General features: G+C 41.2%; 1 protein-coding gene across 11 annotated transcripts in view; it reads left to right on the forward strand.

Moving 5' to 3' along the window:
- The window catches only part of CPEB3 (cytoplasmic polyadenylation element binding protein 3), a 178,387-nt gene that overhangs the window by 110,700 nt on the left and 40,509 nt on the right, over nucleotides 1–27,178 (forward strand). For all 11 annotated transcript variants that reach the window (XM_037156593.2, XM_037156590.2, XM_037156591.2 and 8 more), the window contains one exon: nucleotides 18,091–18,209. In XM_037156593.2, the coding sequence (XP_037012488.1) occupies nucleotides 18,091–18,209 (119 nt within the window). The remainder of the gene's footprint in view (nucleotides 1–18,090; nucleotides 18,210–27,178) is intronic.

The raw sequence follows: 27,178 nt of genomic DNA on the forward strand, positions 1-27,178 counted from the left end.
TCTTCTGTTGAGATTGCTTCTCTGCAATCTTTATCCATTGGTCAGTTGTGTCCTATAAAGTAAAACAGAATAAGCCATCATTGTGACATCGATCTCATGGTAATTAAGACTATCAGATTAAGTCTTCTCTTTTCCATGTTAAATATTTTCACTTCTCTTAGTCATACCTTATACCTGATGGTTTCTGGACCACATTTCTTCTTGTCTAATATATAGATATATCACTTTTACAATAGCCTACTTAAATTTGTGACAAAAATTATAGAGAGAATATTTGGGTTGGTCTGAGAAGTACAGAATTTAGAAGTTCTGTGAACTCCATGTTTTTTGGTGTCACTCCTATCTAACAGCATAATAATATAGAACTGTAGGACATTAGAAGTGGTGCCCTTATTGTACTGCTGAGGTTAAGTTTGGAGATGGACCAGTGAGTGAGAGCCAGGCCCGGAAGAGAATCTGGATCTCCTGATTCTGGTCCTCAGGCCTGTGTCCTCAGAGAGCAGGTTGCCTTTCTGGTGATTGGGGTCAAGGAAGAGAAATAATTATTATACTATTGTCTCTTGTTTTGCTGTTAGCTAAAGCTTGAAGATTGACCTTCTTGGTGAGGACCTAAAGAAACTTGGTGTTATTTTAAGATTGAGTTAACTTTGAGAATCTGTGCCCATTGCTTTGAATGTTGGGGACATCTAAGTAATTCACCCCAACCTCTTCTATGGCTTAATGATGCCCCCCTTTTCTTAAATTCCTTGGGTTTTAATTCAGATTTGTGCCTTCCTGGTAATGCCCCTTTTTCCAGTTGTACTTTTCTTTAGGTCACCCTAAAGAAAAGGTAGAGTTTGTTTGGCTATATATTTTATGATTATGTGTATGTAGAGAGGAAAACGTGAACCATCCACTATAGTTTTCTTTAGGCTTTTTCTTAGAAAGTATATGCCTAATAAACAAAGTCATTCATTCATCAATCAGGTTTGCCTTATAGAGACAGAGTAGGGTTTGTAAAACCGTGATCATTTCAGTGAACTCTAGAGGGCTTAAAATCTTGCTCAGCAAGACATTGGTCTTAAAGCTGGGCCAGAAGAGAATAGATAGGACTGGGATTTGAGCCTAAACAGGCTGACCTCGGAACCCAAGTTTCATAAATGTTACACTGTATGATTCTCATTTAGGAAAAACAATGGTCTAGAGATTAAGAATGGCCCAGAGGCCCTGTCTGGTGTGGCTTAGTGGGTTGGGGGGTCATCCTGCAAACTGAACCAAAAAGTTGCAGGTTTGATTCCCAGTCAGGGCACATAACCTGGGTTGTGGACCATGTCCCTGGTGGGGGTTGTGGGAGAAGCAAATTGGTTGATGTTTCTCTCACACTTGGTGTCCTTTCTTTCTCCCTTCCTCCCTGCCCCCCCACCTCTGGCCCAGAGAATAAGAATGGCCCTGCATATTCAAGGCAGGCCTTAATTAAGGCAGGGTTATTTGCTTGTTTCTCTTCCAGGCCTAGAATTTGGGCCTCGTAACAGTGATCAAGAGTACAGCCTCTGGAGTATTAATCTTCCTAAATCTTTTTTTAAATCTACAAAATGGAAAAATAATAGAAGTAAAACTACTTCTAGTTTGCTTTGAGGATTAAATGAGAAAATACACATGGAATACTTTCAGAGTGCTCAGATATTGCTTTTTTTTTTTTAAAGTAAGGGACAGGTTTTTGTTTTGTGTTTTTTTAAAATATGATTTTGTTTTTTTAAGCATGATCAGTAAAACCATTTTGGAGTTTGCAGTGATCAGGCTCATAAGTAATGGGGACCATGAAGACGTAAGATATTTGCACTGAGTTATTGTCAAATGCAGGGAGAAGGGGACCAATGGATTTCAGCAATAGAGAGTAGATCATGATGGTGGCAGATTTGGTGGCCGGGTTGTACTAGAAATTCCTTCCACTGGATGTGAGAATCATGGCACTGCTGAAAACAAGAGGCATTATAGAGAAAACCAGTTTGGTGTAATGATGTAATTAAATACATGTAGAGTTTGGTATGTCCTCACCTCTCCTCTAAGAAGACATTACTAATGAACAATTGGAATTGTGGTTAGGGATTTGGGGAAAAGAGACAGTGGCTGGAGGTTGCATCTTTCAAGAGTCATCTTTGTAGCAAGGAGTGAAAAGAAAATGAAAAGCAGTTAATGAGTACATTTTGTTAGGAAGCAAAAGAAGAGGACACGGCAGTGGAGACATGGGTTGTGAAGGGGCAGGAGGCCTCTGGCTATAGAGGCTAAAGGAAAGAAGTGGCAGGAAAGAAGGGACATCAGCACTGGTGTGGGGTTATTGATAAGTCCTTCCTGGAGTGGAGATGAGCATGCGGCCCACTTTGTTGAGTAGACAATCACAGTAATTTCTACTGTGGTCCTGAACATAGCCTTAATATCGTAATGAAGCAGTAAAACCAGAACTAAGCAATCTGGTTTGCACTGAGCAAGTGTTATCTCGTAAACAGTGAGAATAATCTTGCCTCCACAGAAGAGCCAACCACCATCATTTTTCTGTCTCCTTGCAGTCTTTATTTGTACATATATAGAAAAGATCTTTTGTGGGGATGTAATAGCAAATATACACTTTTTTATTCTCCTTCTTCCATGTTTTTACTTAATTTTCATATTTTTAAAGAGGCTTCCTAACCTATTGTTGCACCATAATTTACTTGCTTATTGATCATTTCGGCTATGTTGATAATGCTTCTGTTAATATATCTTTGTATATGGTTTTTCTTTCATATTAGTTTCTTTAGGATAAATTTGCAAAAGCTTAACCAAAGTTAAAAGAAATGAAAATCTTAATGATTCCGGATTTGATATCACATGGCTTCCCAAAGCAGTTTTCTTTATTGAAGTTTATGCTAATTTGGACATCTGCTACACATTTTTTGCTTAGTTCCAAGTTAGAAAAACAGTACATTGCATTTATGGACTTACTGTTTTGCCCATGTGTTTGGAAAATAAGGGACCCCTGCAGAAGCCAAGAACACATTAGTATGGATCTTGTACTTGGAGCTTTAAACCTTTTCCTCAGATCTGTGTTGAGTCTTGGGTGTTCTGTGGCATCATCTCCTATCGGTCTCTTCCTTACTCCCTCTGGCCACACTGACGTTTTTGTCATCCCTCAAAGTCACCTCAGGCTTCTTAGGGTCTTACCCCTTCAGTGTGTCTTAAGCCATCTCCCCTCTGATTCCTGAACGGACTGCTCATCTCTTCCCTTAGACTTCTGTTCAAATATCACCTTAACACAGAGATCTTTTCTGACTCCCTTATCTATAAAGTAGGTGCCCCTCTGTTCTCTTGCTCTCTGTGGCTCTTTCCTTCATTTCATTTTTCTTCAAAGTGTTTTCCGTGACCTGAAAAAATTGTATGTGTTTTTCTGTTTGTGTTCCAGATTGGAATGTAAGTTTCAATGAGAGTAGGGTTTTTAATGCTATGTTTTGATCCCTGCTCAATACCTAGTACTTTGCATACCTGCCTCACAATGGCTGGCCCTCAGATACTTGTTGAATGAATGAGTTGGATCTTTGCAAATGATGAGTTTATCACTTACTTAGAGAATAGAGTTCATCAGATTTTAGACCTGGTAAGATCATCTTACTAACACAATTTAAACTGAGACTCAAAGAGGTAAAATGTCTTTTCCAAAGTGCACACTGATTTTTATAGTATTTTACCTGGTGAATTATAAAAGAAGTAATTTTTATTTGTTTTGCTAGTCTGTATCATTGTGGGAAAGGAAGGTAGATTTAAAGTATCTAATCTGATAAATGGTGTGGTTATTATTATTTTTTTTATTTTTTAGATTCAGTGTTCATTTGTCCCTAAATGTGTACACTGGCAATATGATGAAGGCCCCTTCTGTACATATATATGACAAGGTCAGAAAGCAACATTATCCTGAAACTCTGTGCTTCACATATTTTCTTGGAACCCGTAATAGAAATCACACTTTTTAAAAATTACTTTATTGTTGTTCAGTTACAATTGTCTGCATTTTCTCCCCATCCCTCCCCCACCACACATCACTAGCCATCAGAGAGATGCAAATTAAAACCACAGCGAGATACCACTTTACACCCATCAGAATGGCCATCATAAACAAAGCAACAAACAACAAATGTTGGAGAGGTTGTGGAGAAAAGGGGTCCCTAGTTCACTGTTGGTGGGATTGCAGACTGGTACAACCACTATGGAAAACAGTATGGAATTTTTCTAAGAAAACTAAAAATAGATCTGCCTTTTGACCCAGCAATTCCACTCCCTGGATTATATCCTAAGAACCCTGAAACACCAATCCAAAAGAATTTTTGTACTCAATGTTCATACCAGCACAATTTACAATAGCCAAGAGTTGGAAGCAACCTAGGTGCCCATCAGTAAATGAATGGATCAAAAACTATAGTACATTTATACAATGGAATTCTCTGCAGCAGAAAGAAAGAAGGAGCTACTACCCTTTGCAACGGCATGGATGGAATTGGAAAGCATTATGCTGAGTGAAATAAGCCAGGTAGTGAAAGACACATACCATATGATCTCACCTTTAACAGGAAACTAAACAACAAAACAAACAAGCAAGCAAAATATAACCAAAGAAAATGAAATACAGAACAGGTAGACAGTGACCATAGGGGAGAGGGGAGGGAATTTCAGGGGAAGAGGGGAAGGGTTTACAGGAACAAGTATAAAGAACACATGGACAAAAGCGAAGGGGGGTGGAAATGGGAGGGAGGTGGGGAGCACTGTGGGGGGGCTGGGATGGGAGTAAAAGACAGAAAACTGTACTTGAACAACAATTAAAATAAATAAATTAAAAAAAAATAAAACCACAATGAGATACCACCTCATACCAGTCAGAATAGCCAACTTAAGTAAATCAACAAATAAGCGTTGGAGAGGTTGTGGAGAAAAGGGAACCCTAGTGCACTGTTGGAGGGAATGCAGACTGATGCAACCACTGTGGAAAACAGTATGGAATTTCCTCAGAAAACTAAAAGTGGAACTGCCTTTTGACCCAGCAATTCTACACTTTATTTTTGGCCAACCTGATATCTTTTGTTTTTTTCTTATCCTTCTTTTTTCCACTTTTAAAATTTTATTGTTGTTCAAGTATAGTTGTCTGCCTTTTCCTCCACCTCTTCTTTTATTTATAAATATAAATCTACCTATTTAATCGATCATTTATTGTTAATAATAATGATTTATTAATAGTTAATAAATATTGTCGTGATTATTATTATAAATAATAATGTTATTATTTATAAGGCTGTATTTTATATAAAAATTAGTAACTCAAGCTATATGACCCATGGTACACTTTCATAGCTATTTAAAAATGAAAGTGGTCCATGGCTTTTTCCTGAGTTCTTCTATTCTGTCATTCACACTGAATGTTGGGATGTTTCCAAGAGCTGGTTTAATGTGAAATTGTACTTCTCAGCTGCCCTTTAGCTATAGCTGAACCGTGGAATCCTGCCTCTAGGGTCATCTCACCATTTCTGGACATGTGTGCATTGCTTATCTTTTGATTGCAAAGATAAGCAGTTCTCTTGTGCTACCTCACCTTGAGAATGTGGTTATTAGTGACAAGGAAGCCCCAAAATAGGAGCTGTGATAGAACCGGGTGCCATGGAGACTGTGCTGGGGGTGGCAGGCTGCAGGACTTGGAACAGTGGAAACTCTTCTTCGTTATAAGATCCTACCATTATCATGACTCAGCTCTTCTCTGCATGTGTTCATCTCTGTGGGCAAATTGTTTTAATATTTCTAGTTGAATTCCAGAGAGAAGGAATATGATTGGCCCAGTTCATCTTTTGATACCTAACTGTGACGTAGGCCGTCCTGATTCAGTGGCCTTAGAATACTTGACTGCTTGTTTAAAATGAACAAAAACAGCTTAGTTCTGCTTCCTTGAGCATGGGACTGTGAGTGTGGCAGCTAGGAAGATAAGTCGGGCATGACAGGCTTAGAGAGGGGGGACTTTTTCTTAGCTCCAGTGACAGCAACTTTGGATATGAGCTATTCCTTGAGCCTTCGACCCCTGGTTCTGTACTAAGCAGCTGTTCCTGGTACTGCCATTAGTTTCTCCTCTTGCAATGGGGCTGGGGCCAAGGAGAGGAGCCGGCATCTCCTGGGCAGTAAGCACAGCTGCACTGCCACTGTTGGCACAGGCCTCTGGGGCAGAGGCGAGGATGGCATCCAGCTGCAGATGTTGGACAGGAGACTGGCCAACAGAGATGTGGCTCTGAAACTGTGTTCAGAAGTCAGTGATGCTGGCAGCGGAATGGAGGAAGCTGTCATCCTCAGCCCGCTTGGGCAGCCAGCTTCACTCTGGCAGTCCAAGGGCACAGGGTCCAGGTGAACAGGAACAGTACCAGTCATGCATGTTTATGCAAGAGTGACACATACCTTGTGCTCTGATGGTTCCCACCCACCTTGACTAAAGTGTGTACTTCTGAGTGGTTCATTCTGCTGGTGGACATGTGTTTCCTCTGCACTGGCCAGGCTGGCTGGATGGCTGGTGCTAATGACCAAGGTCATGCAGTTGTGGGAGTTTATACAATAACAGCACGGTTTGTGAACCTGGTGTAAATCAGGCCACGTGGACTTTGAGCTATCTAGGTAAGAGGATGCTGTTTGAAGAACAGGAAAGGGGCACCACTTTAAATGGACAAAAATAGGTCCTCGTGAATCTACAACGGGCTGGATCCATGGCATCTATTTCTCTTTCTTTCAATTTGTCTAAATCTGGCTTTGGGAAGGAAAGTTTTCAAACTTCACATTTTTTCCCCTTGTAGCATAACTTGAATGGAAATAAGTCAGTGTTGTTTTAGGCCCAGATTCAAAGTTTTTCCACCTTTCGAGTTACATAAACCGATCAAACTGAGACACAAAGGCATTTTAGCCTGTACGTAACCTTTTGCAGGTTCTAAGCTTTTGAGTAATACTTTGCCTCCCACAACACAGGCTGTGGCTTGCAGTACTCACACTCTTTGGTGAATTCTATGTTTTAATATTTAATCAATTGAAGTTTTTATTCTCAGGAAGAATTCTCTTGTAAAAATATGGAAACTGCACTGCAGAGCAGCAAGAGTGAGCTTTTTATTTTTTCTGTTTTGACAGATGGAACAGCATCCTATTGTTGCTTTTAAAAGCTTAGCATACCCTCAGTTTAAATTGTTTTATTAAACACTTATCAGAAGATGAATGGTGACAGTTAGTCTTCTGTTTCAAAGCATTTAAAGCTAAAGGGACTGTACAGAAAGGAGTAAGTAGTAGGAAATGTACAGGCCACAGGACAAAGTCTGAGCAGACACACAAATAACAAGGACATCTTAGTAGTCTGTCACAACAACACCTGTTTTGCTAGGACCAGGCAGAAGTGCTGGAAAGGGATAGAAGCCAAAATTACTCCTGATGAAAACTTTCTTTGGAGGAAGAGGTTTCAGGAAATGAAATGGTTCAGACTTAGAAGGCTGAGGCAGAGAGGATGTGTTAGAAGAGGGTGTAGCTTGGGACAGGACTTGCTGATAGTCAGGCATTGGATAAGGACTAAGGCTATGAGCAAGTGAGACCAAGAGAGAATATGTCAGTTGAAAAAGTTTGAAATGAGAAGCTGACTGGGAGGATCTGGTGAAAAATTTTGAAAGCTGAGAACAAAGACTTGGATTGTCTTTCAGAATAGAATGGATAGCCTCAGTCTTGAGAAAGGGAAATGGTGGCACAGAGAAAACCCATTGACAGCATTAAGAAAAATATTTTAGCCCTGGCCAGGTGGCTCAGTTGATTGGAGCATTGTCCCATACACCAAAAGGTTGAGAGTTCGATCCTAGTCAGGGCATGTACCTAGGTTGCAGGTTCCATCCCCAGTCCGGGTATGTACATAAGACAACCGATCGATGTTTCTATTTCTCTCTCTCTTCCTCTCTCTCTCCCCTTCTCCTCCTCTTTCTCTAAAATAAAAAAACATATCCTTGGGTGAGGATTAAAAAAATTTATTAGAGCCCTGGCTGTTGTAACTCAGTGCATTGAGCATAGGCCTGCTAACCAAAGGATCGTGGTTCGATTCCCAGTCAGGGCACATGCCTGGGTTGCAGGCCAGTTCCCAGCAGGGAACCCGTGAGAGGCAATTGATATTTCTCTCCCTCTCTCCTTCCTTCCCCTCTAAAGATAAATAAATAAAATTTTAAAAAAATTCATTAGAGGAGTATTAAAGTGCAAGGGGGAGGAGAAATTAGATTGTCAAAGTTCTGGCGATATACATGGCCAGACTAAAGTATCATCTGTAGGAAAGTGTCTGCTAGGTTAAAATGTAAAATTTGCCAGTTGTCTGATGCTGGATGAGGGAGAGAACAAGCAGCAGGGCAAGAGCTGGGCATTTGTGGACTCAGATATGGGCACCAGCAGCTACTGCCTGTATGACGTGGAGCAAGTGATTAAATCTTTGAACCTCAGTCTACTTATCTGAGTTTATATTACTCAGGATAAATGCTACTCAGGTTATTGAAAGGATTATGTGAGACCGTGCACCTATACACCAGCACAGTACTTAGGTTTAAAAGGTGGTAAATAATATTGGTGTCCTTCCCCCTGATGAAAATGTTAATGCTCATTGATAATAAAACTGCCCAACTATTTCGCCCAGTTCCCTCTCACACCCCATAGTCTGGTCTCAGTTTTTTTTCATCAGGTGCTTGTTAGAACTAACTTTAACAAAAACTGACAGGTTGGCAGATTTCACAAGGACCTCTTTATATAGGGAATGCGTGGTTACGTAAAAAGAGCAGACTTTAAGCCCAGGTTCTCGAGGTCACTGCCCTGGACTGCAGGACTTGACTAGGAACACAGGATAAGTAGATTGCAATTTCCAACTACTGTGAGGCAATTCTACCAGTCAGACTTATTTTCTTGTTCATTTCTACCTTCCCCCACTGCTGCCTGCCAAGCAACAGGCCCACAGAGCAACAGTCTCTAGTGTAGTAGACAAAACAGGCTAGAACTCAAAATATTCGAGTAGGTAGAGTCAAAGAAATAAGATTAGTTCTGAATCAAGGAAAATGTTTAGGAATCCATGGAGTTTCTCAGTACCTGCAGAACCATCTCCACATCTTAATTTAGGCTGATTCCTTCCCTTGGAATGTCCTTTGTCAGTTTTTCAACTGTGTCGTACTATCAAGGTTTGGCTCCTGTGCCGCCATCGATAGAAGGTCTTCCTTGATTTTTCTATCCATGGCTTTACTGGGAAAAAAATCTGTTTTCTTTCTATGAAGTTCAACTGTAAAAAAATACGTTTTAAAAATACTTAGGATCCTTAATGCTTTGTTTCTAGATTAGAGTTCTTTTTTACTTATTCTTCATGAGCTTACCAACTTTTTGAGAATGAGAACTTGCTCTTGTCAGTATTCCCTCAGTGCCTAGCACGCATAGTAAATGTTCAGTAAATCTTAAAGATCAGATGTTCTCGTTCAAGAGGAAAATTGTAAGAAATCCAGTTCAGAGACCTGCAGTTTTCTCCAGGCAGCAGGCAGAGGATTGATGAGCTGCTTTACTTCTTCCCACCCAGTGCCCCCAGTCCTATAGTCTAACTGTTGAACTTTACTCATGTTTTCCACATGAAGCGATCCTTTGACCCTTCCATGCCTTTGCTCCTTCCTGACCTTGGAGTGCCCTTACTTCCTGGAAATGTAATTCTCCTCCAGCTCAGATATGGCCTTTGCTATATACCTTTCCCTACTGTGTGGATGCCTCTGCTCCATTTGTCTCTCACCGGTATTCTGTAGGACATACTCCCAACACAGCACTTTTCACATTGCTTCCTCTTTATTTATTTACAGGCTGAGTTTTTCTAGGGCAGGGCTCTTCCTAGCTTATTCATCTTTGTAGCTTCAGTGCCTAGCATCATGCCTTGTACCTTCTAAATAATTTTGCTGATATTGAATCCAAAGACAGACTCCTGAGGCAAACCAGGTAAGTCCTCTGACCTGAAAGTCAAGGTCAGAGAGAATGTTTGTAACAGACTTCTTGTGCCAAAAAAATAAAAAAGTCTGAACTCAGGCAGCTCTGTCTGGAGAGATGCCCTTCAGGTCTCTCTAGGAAGGTCATAGGAAATCAGGGAGCCTGGTTTCTGTGTAAGTAGAGACTTCTCTACCTGTTCAGGCTTTGGAGCCTTTCTACTGAGGCTTATCTCTCTCAATCAGAAACCAGCCATTGCTTGGTTATCCACCATTTTTTGAAGGCAGCAGCAGCTCAGGGCACAGCCCTATAAGCTAGAATTGTTTTCCTATTGTAGTTGATATTGAAACTATAAATCACTCAGAACATTCGTTGATTTCAAGAAGTGTTGGGTCTTTCAAAAGACCATACAACTCTTTAGAGAATGGGAGAGCATATTAATTTCTTCTCCAGAAAGACCACATTGTGGTTTTAAATTTTTTTATTTTATTTTTTTACAAATATTTATTTTAAAAAATTTCAAACCTACAAAAACATGTTAAGAATATACAAAGAAAACCTATATAGCCATCCTCTGGATTCACCAGTTGTTTGCATTTTGCTACATTTGCTTTCTCTCTTTTTTCTGTCCCTGTATGTTTTTTCTGTTCATTTATATTGTTGATGAGCCATCTGAGAGTAGTTAGAGACATCAAGACTCCTCCTAAATGCTGCAGCGTGTCTCCTGAGTACAGGAGATGCCCAGATTGTCTCAGTAATGTGTTTTAGAGCTGTTTTATTATTATTATTATTATTATTTTTAGATTTTATTTATTTATTTATCTATCTTTAGAGGGGAAGGGAAGGAGAGAGGGAGAGAAACGTCAATTTATGGTTGCCTTTCATGCATCCCCTGCTGGGAACTGGCCTGCAGGGAACTGGGCCGCAACCCAGGCATGTGCCCTGTCTGGGAATCGAACCGCGATTGTCTGGTTCGCAGGCCTGCGCTCAATCCACTGAGCTACACCAGCCAGGGCCTGTTTTATTATTTTTTTAAATCTAAGAGCTGGTCATAGGCTTGCCTTAGATTTAATTATCGTATCTCTCTTCACTTAATTTGGAATTATCTGATTGTTTCCTCATAATGAGAGGCAGGTGAAACACTGTTAGCAGGAAGACTACGTAGATAGGTGTGCCGCACTCAGAAGGACATGGAACAGGGTGTGCAGAGTATTGTGATATCAGTTTGCCCTTCGTTGGTGGTGTTGAGTTTAATCATTTGGTTGAGGTTTTATCTGCCAAATTCCTCCATTGTAAAAGAACCTTTCCCTCCCTTTGCAACACTCGTCTATGAAGTGGTACTCTCAGATGGTGTGACTATCCTGTATCCCCTCCCCAAATTCACCCACCAGTGTTAGGGTACACTGACAATTCCTGCCTAAGTCGATTATTGCTGTTACAGTGATGTTCATTTTATTAAAATCTTAGCTGATTTGGTGAAATATGTTCTTTAAATCCCTCAAGAACCTTCATTCTAAATATTCAACTTAAAAATACATTGAAAACCAATAAACATCTTTACTAAATAAGAAAATGTAGGACTTCCACCAAGATGGAGGCACAGGTGGAAACACTGCTTCCTCGCACAACCAAATCTAAAAGCAACAAAGTTTTAACAACAATAACGCAACCAAACCACAGAAAATCGAATAATACAGAGTCTGAAAACAACGACCCACTCAGCTAAACTGATGAGAGGGGCAAAGCCAGCAGCAGAGCAGGTCGGGCAAAAAAGATCCCTTGACCCAGACTGTGCACGAGCAGCTGAGGGCGCGGATCGCAGGTGCGGGGTAGCTATGGGAAGGCATGGTGTGGCTGGCTGTCTGAGGTCGTGCATTTGCGTGCAGATAAACCAGTGAAGAGACGTGCATTGAGACGGACAGCAAAGGCCTCAGCGCAGTGAGGCGGGCTCGCACATATGCGCTCAGATAAACAGGTGGGGGCAAGCAGTGAGGCAGACCTGGCAAGCGGAGAGGACCGCCATTGCTCCCTCTCTGACCCCGCCCCCACATACAGCATCACAAACCAGCGACCTGGGTGGCCCCACCCTGGTGAACACCTAAGGCTTCGCTCCTCATACATAACAGGTACCAACAGATCAAAACATGCCTCCAGAACAACTCAGAGCCCCAGAGCCAATAAATCTAAGCCATGAAGAAATAGCCAAACTTTCAGATGCACAGTTCAAAACACTGGTGATTGGGATGCTCACAGAACTGGTTGGTTTTAGTCACAAATTAGAGGAACATATAGAAGCTAAACTAATTGAAATGAATGGAAATACACAGGAAACCAATAGTAATAGAAAAGAAACTGGGACTCAAATCAAAGGAGTGGACCAGAAGGAGGAAAAAAATGACCCAACAGAAAAGGATGAAGAAACAAGAATTCAAAAAAATGAGGAGAGTCTTAGGAACCTCCAGGACATCTTTAAACCTTCCAACATCCGAATTATAGGGGTACCAGAAGGGGAAGAGGAACAGCCACAAGTGGAAACCTTATTTGAACAAATAATAAAGAACTTCCCCAATCTGGCAAAGGAAATAGGCTTCCAGGAAATCCAGGAAGCTCAGAGAGTCCCAAAGAAGTTGGACCAAAGAAGGAACACACCAAGGCACATCATCATTATATTAGCCAAGATTAAAATGAAGGAGAGAATCCTAGAAGCAGCCAGAGATAAGGGGACACTCACCTACAGAGGAGTTCCCATCAGACTGTCAGCAGATTTCTCAAAAGAGACCTTATAGGCAAGAAGGGGCTAGAAAGAAGTATTCCAAGTCATGAAAACCAAAGACCTATAACCAAGATTGCTCTATCCAGCAAAGCTTTCATTTAGAATAGAAGGACAGATAAAGTGCTTCTCAGATAAGGTCAGATTCAAGGAGTTCATCATCACCAAGCCCTTATTATATGAAATGTTAAAGGGACTTACCTAAGAAAAAGAAGATAAAAAATATGAACAGTGAAAGGACAGCAAACTCCCAGTTATTAACAACCACACCTAAAACAAAAGCAAACTAAGATAGGACAGCTAGATCAGGAGTGAACCATAGAAATGAAGATCACATGAAGGGTTAGCAACAGGGGAGTGGGAGGAGGAGAAGGGGGGAGAAGGTACAGAAAATAAGTAGCATAGACAATAGATAGAAAATAGATGGGGGAGGGCAAGAATAGTAGGGGAAATATAAAATCTAAAGAACTTGAGACATGTGTTCATGAACTAAAGGGGGGGAAATGGTGGGGGAGGGGTGTGCAGGGTGGAGGGGAATGAAGGGGGAAATAAAACAAATGTAATGGCATAATCAATAAAAAATATATATTAAAAAAAAGAAAATGTGATTGACCTAAATAAAACTAAATCTAAACTTTTCATGATTATTTTGGAATTCATTTTAACTCTCCTAAATATAGGTTTTGTGGGCGTTAGAGCAAATGTAGCTGCATAAGCCTTGAATTTTAGGACTGGAGCTCAGGTGATCACTTCTTGTTGCTAAAACACTTTTTTTATTATTATTTGTTGTCACTTCTGTAGCAAATGACCATTATCACAAAATGACGATAAGTAGCAAATTGACACATGAAAATTTATCTTACCATTCTTAGGTGAGACAGTGTGAGTTAATGGCTAAAGAGTGAGAGCCCTGGAAACTGACCTAGGTTTTAATTCTAAATTTAATTTTTAGATTTTAATCTGACGTGTCCCTTATTCTCATCTATAAAATGGTAATAGTAACAACCGTGTTTACTTCATAGAATTGCTGTGAGAAAGAAAAGAGCTAACAGACGTCAAGTGCTTATTAATTAGCAAAGCGCCCGGCACATTGTAAGCACTTGGGAACTGACGTTTGCCGTTGTGAAGGTGGTGGTGGTGGTGTTATTTGCACTAGGGATCTGTATTAAAAAATTATAACATGCAAAATGATGTGTTTAAGCACTCAGGGATCTTTGTTTTTTGAAAGGTAGCCAAGAACATTTTGAAGGTTGTTATACTTAATGTGTTTTCAAGTATTAAGAGAAAAAAATCTTTTAATTAAATTTTCCCGTTAAAAACCTGGCCAAGCAAAATGGAATTTTCCCAGTTTAGCACCTATACCAACCCCCCATACCTTCCTGTTCGTCTTTACCTCAGACAAGTGCATTTGTCAGTCCAGGCTTGTCCACGAATCCTCACACTTCTGCCCTTCCTCCCCCAGCCTGTTTGGCACCAGTGGAAAGCAAGCAGTTTTCTGCCATCTATTCTGCCTGTAATCCAGGGCCGTGATGGTGACAGTGCCAGGGTTCCTGCTGCTTCCCCAGAGCCCGCTTCTCCACCCACAGACTGGCTCTGAGTTGAGGGCCTCTTGTAGGTCGGTCACCGTGTCTCCAAAACACCCACATACTCCTCAGGTATTTGGGAAACAAGGTCACCAGTTCTGACACTTAAGGAGTTTTATAACCCTGTTATCTCTGTCTGGCTCAGAGGTGAGGGAGTTTATCATTTTTTGAAAAGTTTTTTTTATATCTTTCAAACTAATAGGAGAACCTGAGATCATAGTGACACTTTGAAGAACTTAATTTATAGGTATAATGGGCTTTTAGTTAAAGAGTGTATTAATATCAGCAAAGATACCCCATCTGATCATTCTCTTTTTTGGTGGAAATGGCTAATCATACATGAAAGCAAATATTTGGTTATTTTGTTTGCTTACAGTAATAGTCAACCCATCATTCAAAAAAACTTCAATTAAGATTTCTCTTTGTTATCTAGATTACTGCCCTTTATTTATCAAATACTTATAAATACAAAATAAAAAGCATATATCATTAATTTAAATTAATTTTAAGTGAGACATACAAAACTTAATTTTGCATATCACATAAATAGCTGAAAATGCAGTAAAAGAAAAATTAACACTTGCATGCTATCCTATCTTCACATACAAAATTTACAGAGTATCTTCACATATATCATTTTATAACATACTTATCTATAAGATAATCGGGACAAATACTTAGTTTCATTCTACAGAGAAAAGAGCCAAGACTTAGACATTTTTTAATTAATATTCAAGTTCATAGTTTTACCAGCTACAAGGTGACCTTGAACAAGTCTCTTAATGACTCTGTAATTTCTATAACTGTAAAACAGAATTTAAGATAGTGGCTACCCCACAGGTGTGTGTGAAGGTGAAATGAATTAATACACATAAGGCACTTAGAGCAGTGCCTGGTGCGTAGTAGATGCTCAGTGGATGGTAGCTATTAGCTGTTATTACCACACACAGTAAACGTTAGGGCTTAGACCCAAATCAAGACCTTCTGATTGCTAGTCCAGAACTCTTTTCATAGTACCTTGTGGAATTTACCTTTTAGTAAATCATTGATTTAATTTCTACCTCACATTGACCTTGTTATTCTTGAAGGGATCTTTTTCTGCTTTGTTTACTTTGACCTTGAATTTTTGAAGATCAAGAGAGAAAATGTATTTGAAGGAGTCTTCCTCCCTGATTTTTTTTTTAATCCCCTGATTTCTGTTGTCATCTTGGTTTGCTTGATCTAGGGGTTATCTATCAGAAGGTGTTTTAGTGGGTGAAAGTATCATAAAGCTGTTTCCATGAGTGATTTGTAGTGTTTCTGGTGCATTTTGTTTGGTTGGGAGACCTGAGATAGGAAGTAGGATTGAAGGAAATTGCTGGACCTGAGTCACACACATTATCTGTAGTGCTAAGATAATATTGTCATTACTGAGAGTGGCAGCTTGCTGACCAGGGCATAGAGATGATTTGTTGTAAAAGAGCCATCTTGAAGAAATTGGTAGCGTATTATGGGCCATTTCCTGGGAAAAGGAAATAAGTTGTTTGTAGCTATTTTTCTTGGTAATAACATTGTCACAGGCTTTTACTTGTGACTCCCAGTTGTTTTTACTCTGCTCACTGCCAGTGTTGCCTTTTAGACTGAGATAGGCCTGAGCGGAAATCTGCATGCCTTTGTGGGAGCTACTCAGCTGCTACGGGGACATACCCTCCTTTTCCTCTGATGCCCAGTTGAACCCAGTGCAGGATTTGATGTGGAAGATTGCAGAGAGTGGGTGGGGACATGCAGGAAAGGGGCAGTTACCCGGTGGCCTTCCAGTGGCAAGGAGTTGGGGACAGGCCCAGTTTACTGGCATGCCCCACGACCAGGCCTTTTTGATGTGTCTGTGCACAGTGCACACAGACAGGGTGCTCTCCTAAAACAGGATATCCCGTACACCCCTGAGGACCTTTGTGGACGATCTGTACCAGGATTTAACCCGGGGTCGCGGGAGGTTTGAGAGCACATGCTAACACCTCCTCTCTGTGGAGGTTGCATTTTTTAACTCACTCATCTCTAACACTCTCTTGGGCAAGTGGAATTAATGTTTTCACATTAGATGAATATACTGAATTTTTAACAGATTCCCTGGAGTATGGTGATAGTTTGATACTGTTTCCACAAGAGAAAAGATATGAAGAAATGGTGTATTATCTTCTAGAGTTTTGCAGTTAGGATTTACTTTTCTTGCCTGGCCCCCTGCTGAACCCTCTGACCCATTGGCCTGAGAGCAAAGCCCGGAGAACAGCTCTGGGTGCAACATGCAGGCAGCCTCCCTCTTACATCGACATACTCACTCCTCTGGCCGGTGCTTTTCCCTGTTTGTTGGCTTCTGCCTGTTGCATTGGTCACTCTTGGTGTGCTAAGTCGGACTTGATCTTTTCCTGCTATGTCTGCTTGGATGCTTTGTATAGAAGAGGAGGAGTTTGGAAAAGGATTTAAAGAGAAGTACTCATCATTCATTATCCACTGCCAATGTCATTACAAGCTGCCCAGGACTCCAGAGAGCTTTGCTTCTAGGCTAGTTGGTTAACATCTTTGAGGTATGAGAATCTTCTGAATGTGAGGGTTTTATATCTTTGCACTACTTACCTTTCTGGCACACCATGCACCAGAGGAGAACTGCACTGGCGATGATTTCCTTTGAGATCAGTAGCAGAACTGGGAGTGGAGGTGACAGCTTGAGAGACTTAACAAAGCTAGGGGGGTTGTAGAGGTTGAATAGTTGAGTACTCAGGCTTAGACCGCTCAAGGCAGGCCATCGCTCAGCTGTCATTCATGAATGCCAGTGTGGCAGCAAGTGCCAGAGTTGGCCCCTTGAGTGTCTGTTGTCCTCTTTGAAGTCTTTGCGGATTCTCCCAATTCAGAGTCCTTACTCCTCAGGGGCCCCCTGGTACCTTTTGTCTCCACTTATGTCCCTCAACTTGGAGCTTGCAGTTCAATGTCTAAACATCTGTTTCTTCTACTGCATAATCCTCTTGACAGTAGGAACCTAGTCTTGTTCATCTCAGTTTTCTCCTAATTCATAGACTGTGCCCCACTTTTAGAGTTGCTCACTGAATCTTACTGAATTGAACTGAACAAAGCTGGCTGTGTCCATGGAAATCCTGCAGCTAGCGTCCGTGTTTGTAGATCGTATACGCTGTCGTGAGGCGGGAGAGGAGCTTCCTTGGAGAAACAGAGCATCGCCATCAGAAGTAACACACTAGCCTGTTGTTTGGCTTTTTTTTTTGACAACTTTTGTTGAGATATAATTCACATACCATATAGTTCAACCATTTAAAATGTATAGTTCAGTGGTTTGCAGTATGTTCACAGAGTTATGCAACCACCACTATAATTAATTTTTGAAAGCTTTCATCATACCCCCCCAAAAAACCCTGTACATATTCCTTCCAGTCCCCTAGGCAACCACTGATCTATTTTTTGATCTCCATATATTTGCCTATTATAACATTCCATATACATGGAATCGTACAATATGTGGTATTTTGTGCCTGGCTTTTTTTGCCTAGTATAATGTGTTTCAGGTGTATTCGTGTTGTTGCATGTGTCGGGCCTACATGAGGTAGTGTCTGTAGAGCACCTAATACGATGCCTGGCACAAAACATGTCAGTAACTATTACTTCCCCGTGTCCCACTGCAAGTTCTTAGATTTTAGTAAAATAATAGGTAAAGTTTTAATTGGTATTTTGAGTTCAATTCACTGATTCCTCCCCACACCATTTTTTTTTCTCCCCAAGGCTACGCCTTTCTGCTGTTCCAGGAGGAGAGTTCAGTACAAGCTTTGATAGATGCCTGCCTAGAAGAAGATGGGAAACTGTACCTGTGCGTGTCGAGCCCCACCATCAAGGACAAACCGGTAAGTCACACGAAGCCAGCTGTTGCTTTTCTGGAGCACACATACAGTTGGAATAGCTGATCACCTCCTTCTTGTAGTGGGAATGCTGGTAACTAGGACCCTCTTACCCAGGGTGACCTTGCTGTGCAGTAGAACTGGATCGTTGTTGAGGGGAGCTAATAAAAATTACTTAGTATTTCATTTTATACCTTTGGGACTGCATATAAACAAGTGTGCCCTTGTCTTTCACTTTATAGCTCTTTTAAGCTAACTCCTATTCAACAACTCTGAATTGAAGTAAATAATGCTCTTAATGCTTTTGGCAGCTGGTTTCTATTATTATTTCAGATCAAGAACAGGAGTAATTTTTTAAAAGATCATAATCATCAATGTTTATGTGCCTTTGAATGCAAGGCATTGTGCAAGTATCCACAGCTGGCCAAGCAGAGCCTTTTGGGCCAGGAGCTTACCCTCTAAACTGGAAATCTTCAAACAGCCCGGGAGAGGGGGAGGACAGAGAGCATGGACCCAAAGCCACAAATAAATGTATACTTTTACAGTTCGTGGTTACCGAATCAAAAAGTGTGAGTAAGTCCTTGAATAAAAGAGGAAGACTGCTTTTTTCTCCTGGCAGAGTGGGTATCAGTGGAGAAGGGGCAAGACTGTTCTCCGAGCAGAAGAAAAGAACTTCGTTAACGTAGAAGAAGTAAGAATCTGTAGGGAGTTGGGAGGGGTAAATTTGTGTATGAAGACTTGATGCTGGGAGTGGGAAATTGAGTAAAAGAGTGATGTGGTCCAAGGCCTCCACCTGCCACGGGGCCTGCAGTATCCCCTGTAAGACTTGCAGCAGAAGTGTAGGGCTTGCTTGGCAGCTGGATGTATTCTCAGAAATGTGCTTGGGAAGAGAGTTGGGGCTGGACACAGAAGTTAGAGTCTTGACTCTAGCCTTTAAATATCTGCTTATCCTTGCTGAATCTTGGCTTCCTCATCTATAAAATGAGAAGAATAACGGTCCCTCTCTGGGATGTCATGAGGCTCAGATAAGAGGAAAATGAATGTGAAAACATTTGGGGAAGTCAGGTTCTTGTGCAGGGTAACTGGATGGTGCTGTTAGTCTAACTTAGGGCTATTGAACTCAGAAGAGTGAGGTTAGAGCTTATCCACATGGTAACACCTGTGGGGAAAAACGACGACCTCTGTCTAGGACAGAGTTTATAGTTGGTTGCAGAAGAATGATGCTGGGACTTGGCTGCCTAGAAGGGGGAGACTGCGGTATGTAAAGCAGAAGGTGGGGTGCTAAAGAATGGGGATATTGAGCTTATTAGAATAATTGTTTCATAAGAAGCCAGGATATAAACAAGTGTGAAAATTCCACTGTAATTTTCAAATTCTGGCAACATAAAAAAATTTATGATAACAATGAACAGTTGTTGGGTAGGTTAGCATACAGGTGGGGCAAACAATAGGTGGGGAGAAAGAGTAGGGAAACTTTGTTAACTTTGGCCTTGATCTAAGCAGTGTGGAAAGGCTGTGTGTTATGGGGAAGGCATGAGGACTGACTGCCATGGGAGTGTGCAGGGTTTCATCTGAGTGAATAATAAGAAAGCTGATATAACTTCTCTAAATCTCGTTGGAATAGTGTGAGATTAGCAAGACTGAACTCAGTTTGTCAGAGTCATGTCTGAGAGGTAAAGGTCCACCTGCAGAGGACCTCCGCCCCTGGTGCATCAGTAGAGGGGGAGTGGGAGTGAGCCAGGAAGGGTTAAAGTGGGATCATTCATCCACTCATAGGAGGGGATTAGAAATGCATTTACATATGTAAAAAGGCAGAGGGGCGAGTCACGTGTTGAGATAGTTATGCACATAGTAGATTAAGAAGCAGTTGAATTGAGGGGAGGAGACTGGAGAGGAGCATGTGGGTCCTGGGTACCTTGGAAGGCACGTCACTGGCTCTGTGGGAGGAGGAGGATACCAGCCCATATGGGGCAGGCTTTATCAGGACTGGATATGACTTGAGAGGGGAATGAGCGGCGGTGGTGTCAGGTGGAGGTGGTGTGGAGGCACCACCGGGGCTGCTGAGTGTTTTCACTCCAAACATATGTATCACCTTTGGCTTGAAGGACTTTTGAAAATAATTAGTGCGATCTGTCTTGGAAATGTTTATGGAGAAACTAACTTGTATTTGTGTTTCTACAAATTTCTGCCTTATTGCAGTTTTCATTTTCTGAGCTCAAGTGAAGCAGTCTTATTGGAGCTTGGTGAATTCTGAATGGTGGCTGCTGATCACATATTTCTTTGATCCAAGCATACTCAGAATTTCCAGCATCAACAATTTGAAAAAAATGTAGGCTGGGAAACATAGAAGTCCCCAAACACCTGGAATTCTAATGAACTGGATCCCATTTTGGGTTCCAGCTCTTTGGCTCCATTATGAAACCTCCTCTTCCTGTGCTTCACCTGTACATCCCACTCCCAGCCTCACTTGGCCACACTTCCCTGTCAGGTTTCTGTGCCTTCCACCTCACTTTGGATGCTCCCACAGAAAGTGAGACCTGGGCTGAACATTTGGGAGTAAATGAGGACCTTGGCAATAACTCAAGGTAAAGTCAGCCTTTGGAGCTCACTCACCAAATTCTCTGAGCTATGGCTCTTTTCTCACTTTTTTCTACTTCTTAGCTTGGCTACCTTTCGGGATCCCACTGCCCTCATTCTGTTGTTTAGTCCTCTCCAATCCTCCCTGAATTTCTCCTTGAAGATACACCATGTTCTGAAATGACCTCACAGATTTTCTATTCATGGTCCTTTCCCATGTGCTTCTCCCTGACCTACCCCCGACCTCCCTGCAGCAAACCCTGTTCCCTTTGTGTGGATTAGGTTAATCAGATCCTTTCCCTAGTACAGAGCCTGATAGCAAGGTTCCCTCTAATGTAAACTTTCTAAGATCATGTTTCTTTTTTTAACTTACACCCTTAATTAGTGAATTTCAGGTAGTATCAGGGAGATATTTTTGGTAAGTGATATCCTTTCTTTCATTAAATAGCTACCCTCAGACTATTCTATGAATAGGTCTGACCCTGAAAGTTAGCAGAAGAAATTGTATTTGTGGCCTGATTGACTCCTCAGTCCAAAAGAATGGATAAACAACTTGGCAAGAGCAGGAGCTGGTACAGAACTTCTAGGTCCATGATTTTTTCTTTCCTCCTCCAGCAAGAGGAGTTCCATAGCTCAGCTGTCCCAGGCATCTTAGAGGACAGCTACGTCCTTGTCCAGGCTTCCAGTGAAGCGGGCAGACATTGAGACTCTGGGCTCTCTTGTTAAAGAGATGTAAATAGACTGATCCTGAAGGTTCAACACAGCAAACTGATAGAGCAGGAAACCTAGAAGGGTCTAACAGAGGTAGGGGCTGAAAAAGAGTAACCATGAAAAGGAGTTAAGGAAGGAGGTTTTTTTTTTAAATACTCACCAAAGGATATGTTTATTGATACTAGAGAGAGAGGAAGGAAGAGAAAGAAGGGGGGGTGGTGGAGAGACAGAAACATGGAGGTGAGAGAACTAGCTATCGGTTGCCTCCCTACCGGGGATTAAACCTGCAATCTAGGTATGGGCCCTGACACGGGATCGAACCCATAACCTTTTGGTGTGTGGGATGATGCCCTAACCAACTGAGACCCCCCCAAGCCAGGGCAAGGAAGGAGACTTACGGTTCTTACCTTCTTAGAACACTTTGGCCAGAGACGTGGGGTAGTAAACACCTTGCAAAGAGTATTGGAGAAGTTTCCTGCTTCCTCCTACTTTATAGTACAATCACAATTTATAAATATGCTGAAACATGATGGGTTGATTTTGCCATATATAGAGGTGGGCAAAAGTAGGTTAAATTAATAGCCATCATTACCTAAAAGATAAATCATAAGTAAAAATATGAAATAATAATAAAAGTAAAAGACAAATAATACAGTAAATAAATAATAATACAAGAATGAACTCTGTGTTTTGTACTCACAACTGTAAACCTACTTTTGCCTCCCCTAGCATTTAGAAACTGCCCTACCAAACTGAAGTGTGCTTATGTAGTCAGTTCTTTACCTAAAGGTCATTGCTTTGGTAACATTGTCATCCTCTGAAAACTTGAAAACAAATTTTTTTTTAAAATGTTGGTTGCAAGGAAGCTGAAAATTGAGACCAGTTTAATCTGTCCATTCTGTCTGTCTTTCTGGTCTCCCATGCCCCCATTTTTAAAAAAAAATATTTTCTTTATTTATTTTTGGAGAGAGGGGAAGGGAAGGAGAAAGAGTGGGAGAGAAACATCAATGTGTGGTTGCCTCTCATGCATCCCCTGCCGGGAACTGGCCTGCAACCCAGGCATGTGCCCTGACTGGGAATCGAACCGCGATACTCTGGTTCGCAGGCCCGCGCTCAATCCACTGAGCTACGCCAGCCAGGGCTCCCGTGCCCCCATTTTTATGTTAGTGGAATCTAGCACTTTTCATCACTCCTCTTTAGTTACAAAAGCAGCCCAGATCCTTTTCCAGGGATTCCATACCTTCCCAGTCTGACTTTAAATTTCTTCCCATTTTCTCTTTTCCTGCTTTACTTCTGAACCCCGCACTCAATTAACTGAAATATTTCTGTTCCCATCCTAATTTCTAATTCCTTTCCTTATTTTAAGATGCCCCTCAAATGCCATTTCTTTCCTGAAGCCTTCCCTGATCACTGTACCATCTACAGCGAACCATACCTGCTGTTACAGCTATCTTCAGCCCACATCCAGCCATCTGTTCAAGCGATTTGCCTCTTCCTTCCTTCAAACCACCAATGGGTGTGTACTGTGGGCAAGGCATTTGTACTGGTTGCTGTGAATCAGAACTTACTATGAATCAGACATAAAATCCTGTGTCAAAAAATTACTAGTATAATGGATAGATAAAACAAGTTTTAAGTACACACTAAGTACTTTGGAGAGTTTGGAGTGATAAAAGAAAGCTTCTTGAAAGACCTGTCATTTGAACTAGGCCTTGGAGGATTAAGAAAGTTTGGAGATTGGCCAGGAAGGGATGGAGGTTTGGTAAATAGACATTTTCAAGAAGGACAACAGTGTGACCACAGAAATGAGAAATTGAGTGGTATGGATGGAGAACATTTAGGTTGGTTAGATTTAGGAGCACAAGTGTATGAAAGGGAGTAGAGAAAAATTAAATTGGGAAAAGTAGATAGGGGCCAAGTTACAGGGCACCTCGCTTGACGGCCTCAGTCTTTGCGTCTGTGATGTATTTCCTAAAACTCTTTCATTCTCCATCTACTGCCTTCTAAGGCAACAACTATAATTTTATCTTGGCTCAATCAAATCTGCTTTTGTTATAACACACCTTGGAAATCTTCAGCAGTTCTGATTTTCCTCATTTATTTGTTTGTTCCTTGAATCCTCGGTCTAAATTTGTGGTTTGGATACCTTCTATCACAGGAATTTCTTGAAAGAAGGGTTCCTCCTCTAAAATGAGAGAAGTAGCTCTGGTTCATAATGAATCCTGTTTTCCCCCTGATTCTCTGATTTTGAAGTGGGTCCAGAGTTTCTTAGTGCTTGAGTCTTTGGACACTGTTATTCCTTCCTGGGGAGGTCTAAAAGATGCTGCGGTTCCAGCATCCTGAATGGTGTCAGGTTGACAAAACAGCTGGTCGGTCTGCGAAGGGATCGTCTTCAGTGGTTTCCAAAGCAGGTTCTGAAGAACACTTGTTCCATCACACACTGGTGTCCTGAAAGGAGCACCAACAAAATGGTTTGCACATAATGATAATAGGTGTCATTTATTGAGCACTTGCTTTGTGTGTTTTATATCTATTTTCTCCATTAATTAAATGGAGAAACCGCACATTTCTCAGAACATATCTCTTTCATTAAGCAACACATGACTATACTTTTATCTAAGGAATGGGAAGAAGTTTCAGTGGGAGACTTAGAGGTTTTTTTTTGCTTTATGGCCCAATGGAGTTCTGACCGGAGGCCCCAGAACTGCCCAGGATATGTAAGTCTTGTCAAAGCCAATGACTGATCAGCTCTTCCGTTCCTCTCTGGCCACATCCCCCAGAAGACACAGGGAAGGCATCTCCTCCTTTCCATCGGTTGGAAGGCAGCACTGGAGAGTAACAGGTAGCAACTAAACTCCTGGAAATTGGCTGACCTTTTTGTTAGGGAGCTGTGTGGTAAAAACTAGGTTGAAGTGAGATACCAAACATGAATGTACTTTGAAGAGTCTAAACCACAAGTTACTGCTGTTATAGCTGTTAGTTTTGGTGGTTAATAATAATAAAACAGCCCCTTATACCATGGAAGAGAGAAAGATACCTCACAAACTAGTTTATTTGTGATACTGTGGGGCACTCCAGTCATTCGGTGAGGTCTGTGGTGCTTAAAATAGAATTGCTGACAACTGGAGTGGGTCTGAGTTCATTACCACCACAGCTGAGCTGTTGCAGCTGCATGTCAGCGGCCCCAGGTTTAGCTGACTCATCCTGGTTGTCAGAAGAGTCGGGATGCTGATAGTTCTGCAGTATTGTTTTCTGATTCATGTAGATTGAAAGGATTGTAGGATTAGGGAAAGAAAAATGAACTTTTTCCTGAAGGGCTTAAGTAGGAATTTTAAGAGTATTGAAAAGAGGGAAAAAGGAAATTGGGGGCTGAGTAGGGCAGGGGCTGCAGCATGGGGTGGGGTGGGGGGTGGTCTTTGCCATGTGCTTTATGGGAAATGGGAAACAGAACAAATAACAATGAGGTTGTTTTTGGTTAGTTAGTTTCCTGAGCTGGCCACCAGATTGCACTGTTGAGGAGCAGTGTGGTTGCTTTTTGGAGCAGCCTTGAGACGAAGAGCTGAAAAGGAAGGCATTGTGCAGGCGTTGTTCATGGGACCAACCAGACAAAATGAGCTCAAGAGAACATCATTTGTTGGGCGATGAATATCTAAATTTTAAACAGTGGTCCAAACAGAGAATTCTAGAGCTTTATAGAGGCTTAGCAAAGTTTGGAAAGTTGAAGCCCTAAGCTTCGTGTTAAAAACTATTTTACTGAAAGTATTTTTTCTCATATCCTATTGTTAAAGATACAATAACATACACTTGTATTTAATTTTAACGTAGAGACTTTTGAAATCTTCAATGAACTTTTTTTAGGAAGTGATATTATAGCTTCCTGTCAAAATAAGTGACTCATATAGCATTTCTTAATTTTTTTCTCTAGCACCTAACCTAATATTATACCTAGTAATAATAACTTTTAGTTTTAACTAGGACAAAACTTCAGTTTCTATATAGACCTATAATTAGGTAATTTATTCTTTATTGATGACAAAATAGTCAAACTGATTTAGTAACAACTCTTGTGCAGTTGAGTCAGAAAAGTTTCAGTTCTTTGAACAGCTCTCTAGTATTTAAATTTACTATACTCTTAACCATTTAATGTTAATTTCTACAGAAGCAACCCTTTCAGAGCAATAGCAGGAAGGGAGGAAAAGTCCTGGATTGGAGTGAAGTTTCGATAACACTTTGTTCAGTTAGTTCAAACTTACTCCATATTTTGATGCATCAAAGTATGGATATTAACAGATATTATGCAAAAGATAGGTTCCATAGAGGTAATTTTTGAAATGGTGGGTTAAGAGACATCTGAACAGATTTCTTTCTTATAGAACTTCTTAGTGCCTTCAGTTGATACACACCAATAGAGGCTGTGAAACTCCGGGAAGGGATGGACAGTTTACAACTTTTCCCAAACACTGCTGGTCTGGCAGAGCGGCCCTGGGGCCTGCACTTTGCAGAACACACTTCGGGAAACCTTGAAAGGGAAGATTAGTGCTTTTGGTATTGTTGATGATAACTGTTGATATTGTCAAAGCTATATTCTTTTAGATCTCTTGAAGTCTGTTAAAGTCACTGTATGGTATAAATTTACATAGCCAAGCTTTATGTTTGGTTTTTTACTTTATCCTTAAAAAGATATTGCTTTTGGAGATAAACAGTTATATAAAGTAGGCTGTTAATTTAGGAGACAAGAATTTAGAAGACAGATAATTCAGCCAGAAGTAGGATTCATGGTCTACAACAGAGCTTTGGTAGGAATCCATGCTTCATAAAGCAATAAAGAAAAGCCATTTCGTATTTTCCTCGCAGAAGGGCTGTGGGCCATCATTCCACTGTGAGCCGTGTGGTCACTGAACCCTCTCAGCGATCTCAGACGGGGCTCACAGGGTGGCTGGGCCTGCCTGCAGACGGTTTTGTTTAGCCTGTACGGTGATTTGAACATTTGAGTTAACTGCCAATATTTTAAAATTTTGAAGTTTTACATAAAAATCTAGCTACTCTTGAAAATGGAAAAGTCCGACAGCATATCTGCAAATTATAGCTACTTGCTGGAGCTGAAAAGTGTCCGCTTCCTGTAGAAGAAGTTTTTTATCCAGTGTGTCACTGTCTGCCTGCTGTTGTCCCGGTGGCTTTGCACGTTTGTGCTGCCTGTCTGGCCCAGCAGATGCGTGGCTTTGTGTAACCCCTGCTGTCAGGTCCTGGCGCGGCTGAAGAGCTGATGGGTGGTGCCTCTGAGAGTCAGCTTTATGAGCAAGTGGGGTCAGGTTTCTCCAGAAAGGACAATCGGTGTTGAATCTTCACCATTTCTAGTGACACCTCTACATTTGTCCTCTGAATGTTGAGGATTTTCCTGCCCAGAGTATCTAGCCTGTGATAGCCTATTTGGCAACATATTGGAAGAATTGTTTCACACACACACATACAGTGATCCCTGTATATGTGAAATTTGTATTGCTGGTATAAATTTATATTGAATTAGGACAGCTCAGTTGGTTAGAGGGTCATCCCAATATGCCAAGGTGGTGAGTTCTAGCCCCAGTCAGGGCACATACAAGAATCAACCAATGAATGTGTAAGTGGAACAACAAAATGATCTCTCTCTCTCTCTCAGATCAATCAAAAATTAATGTTGAATTAGGACA

The sequence above is a fragment of the Artibeus jamaicensis genome, unplaced genomic scaffold (genome assembly GCF_021234435.1).
Source record: "Artibeus jamaicensis isolate MK-2021 breed Jamaican fruit bat unplaced genomic scaffold, CSHL_Jam_final contig_332, whole genome shotgun sequence".
NCBI classification, from domain to species: Eukaryota; Metazoa; Chordata; class Mammalia; order Chiroptera; family Phyllostomidae; genus Artibeus; species Artibeus jamaicensis.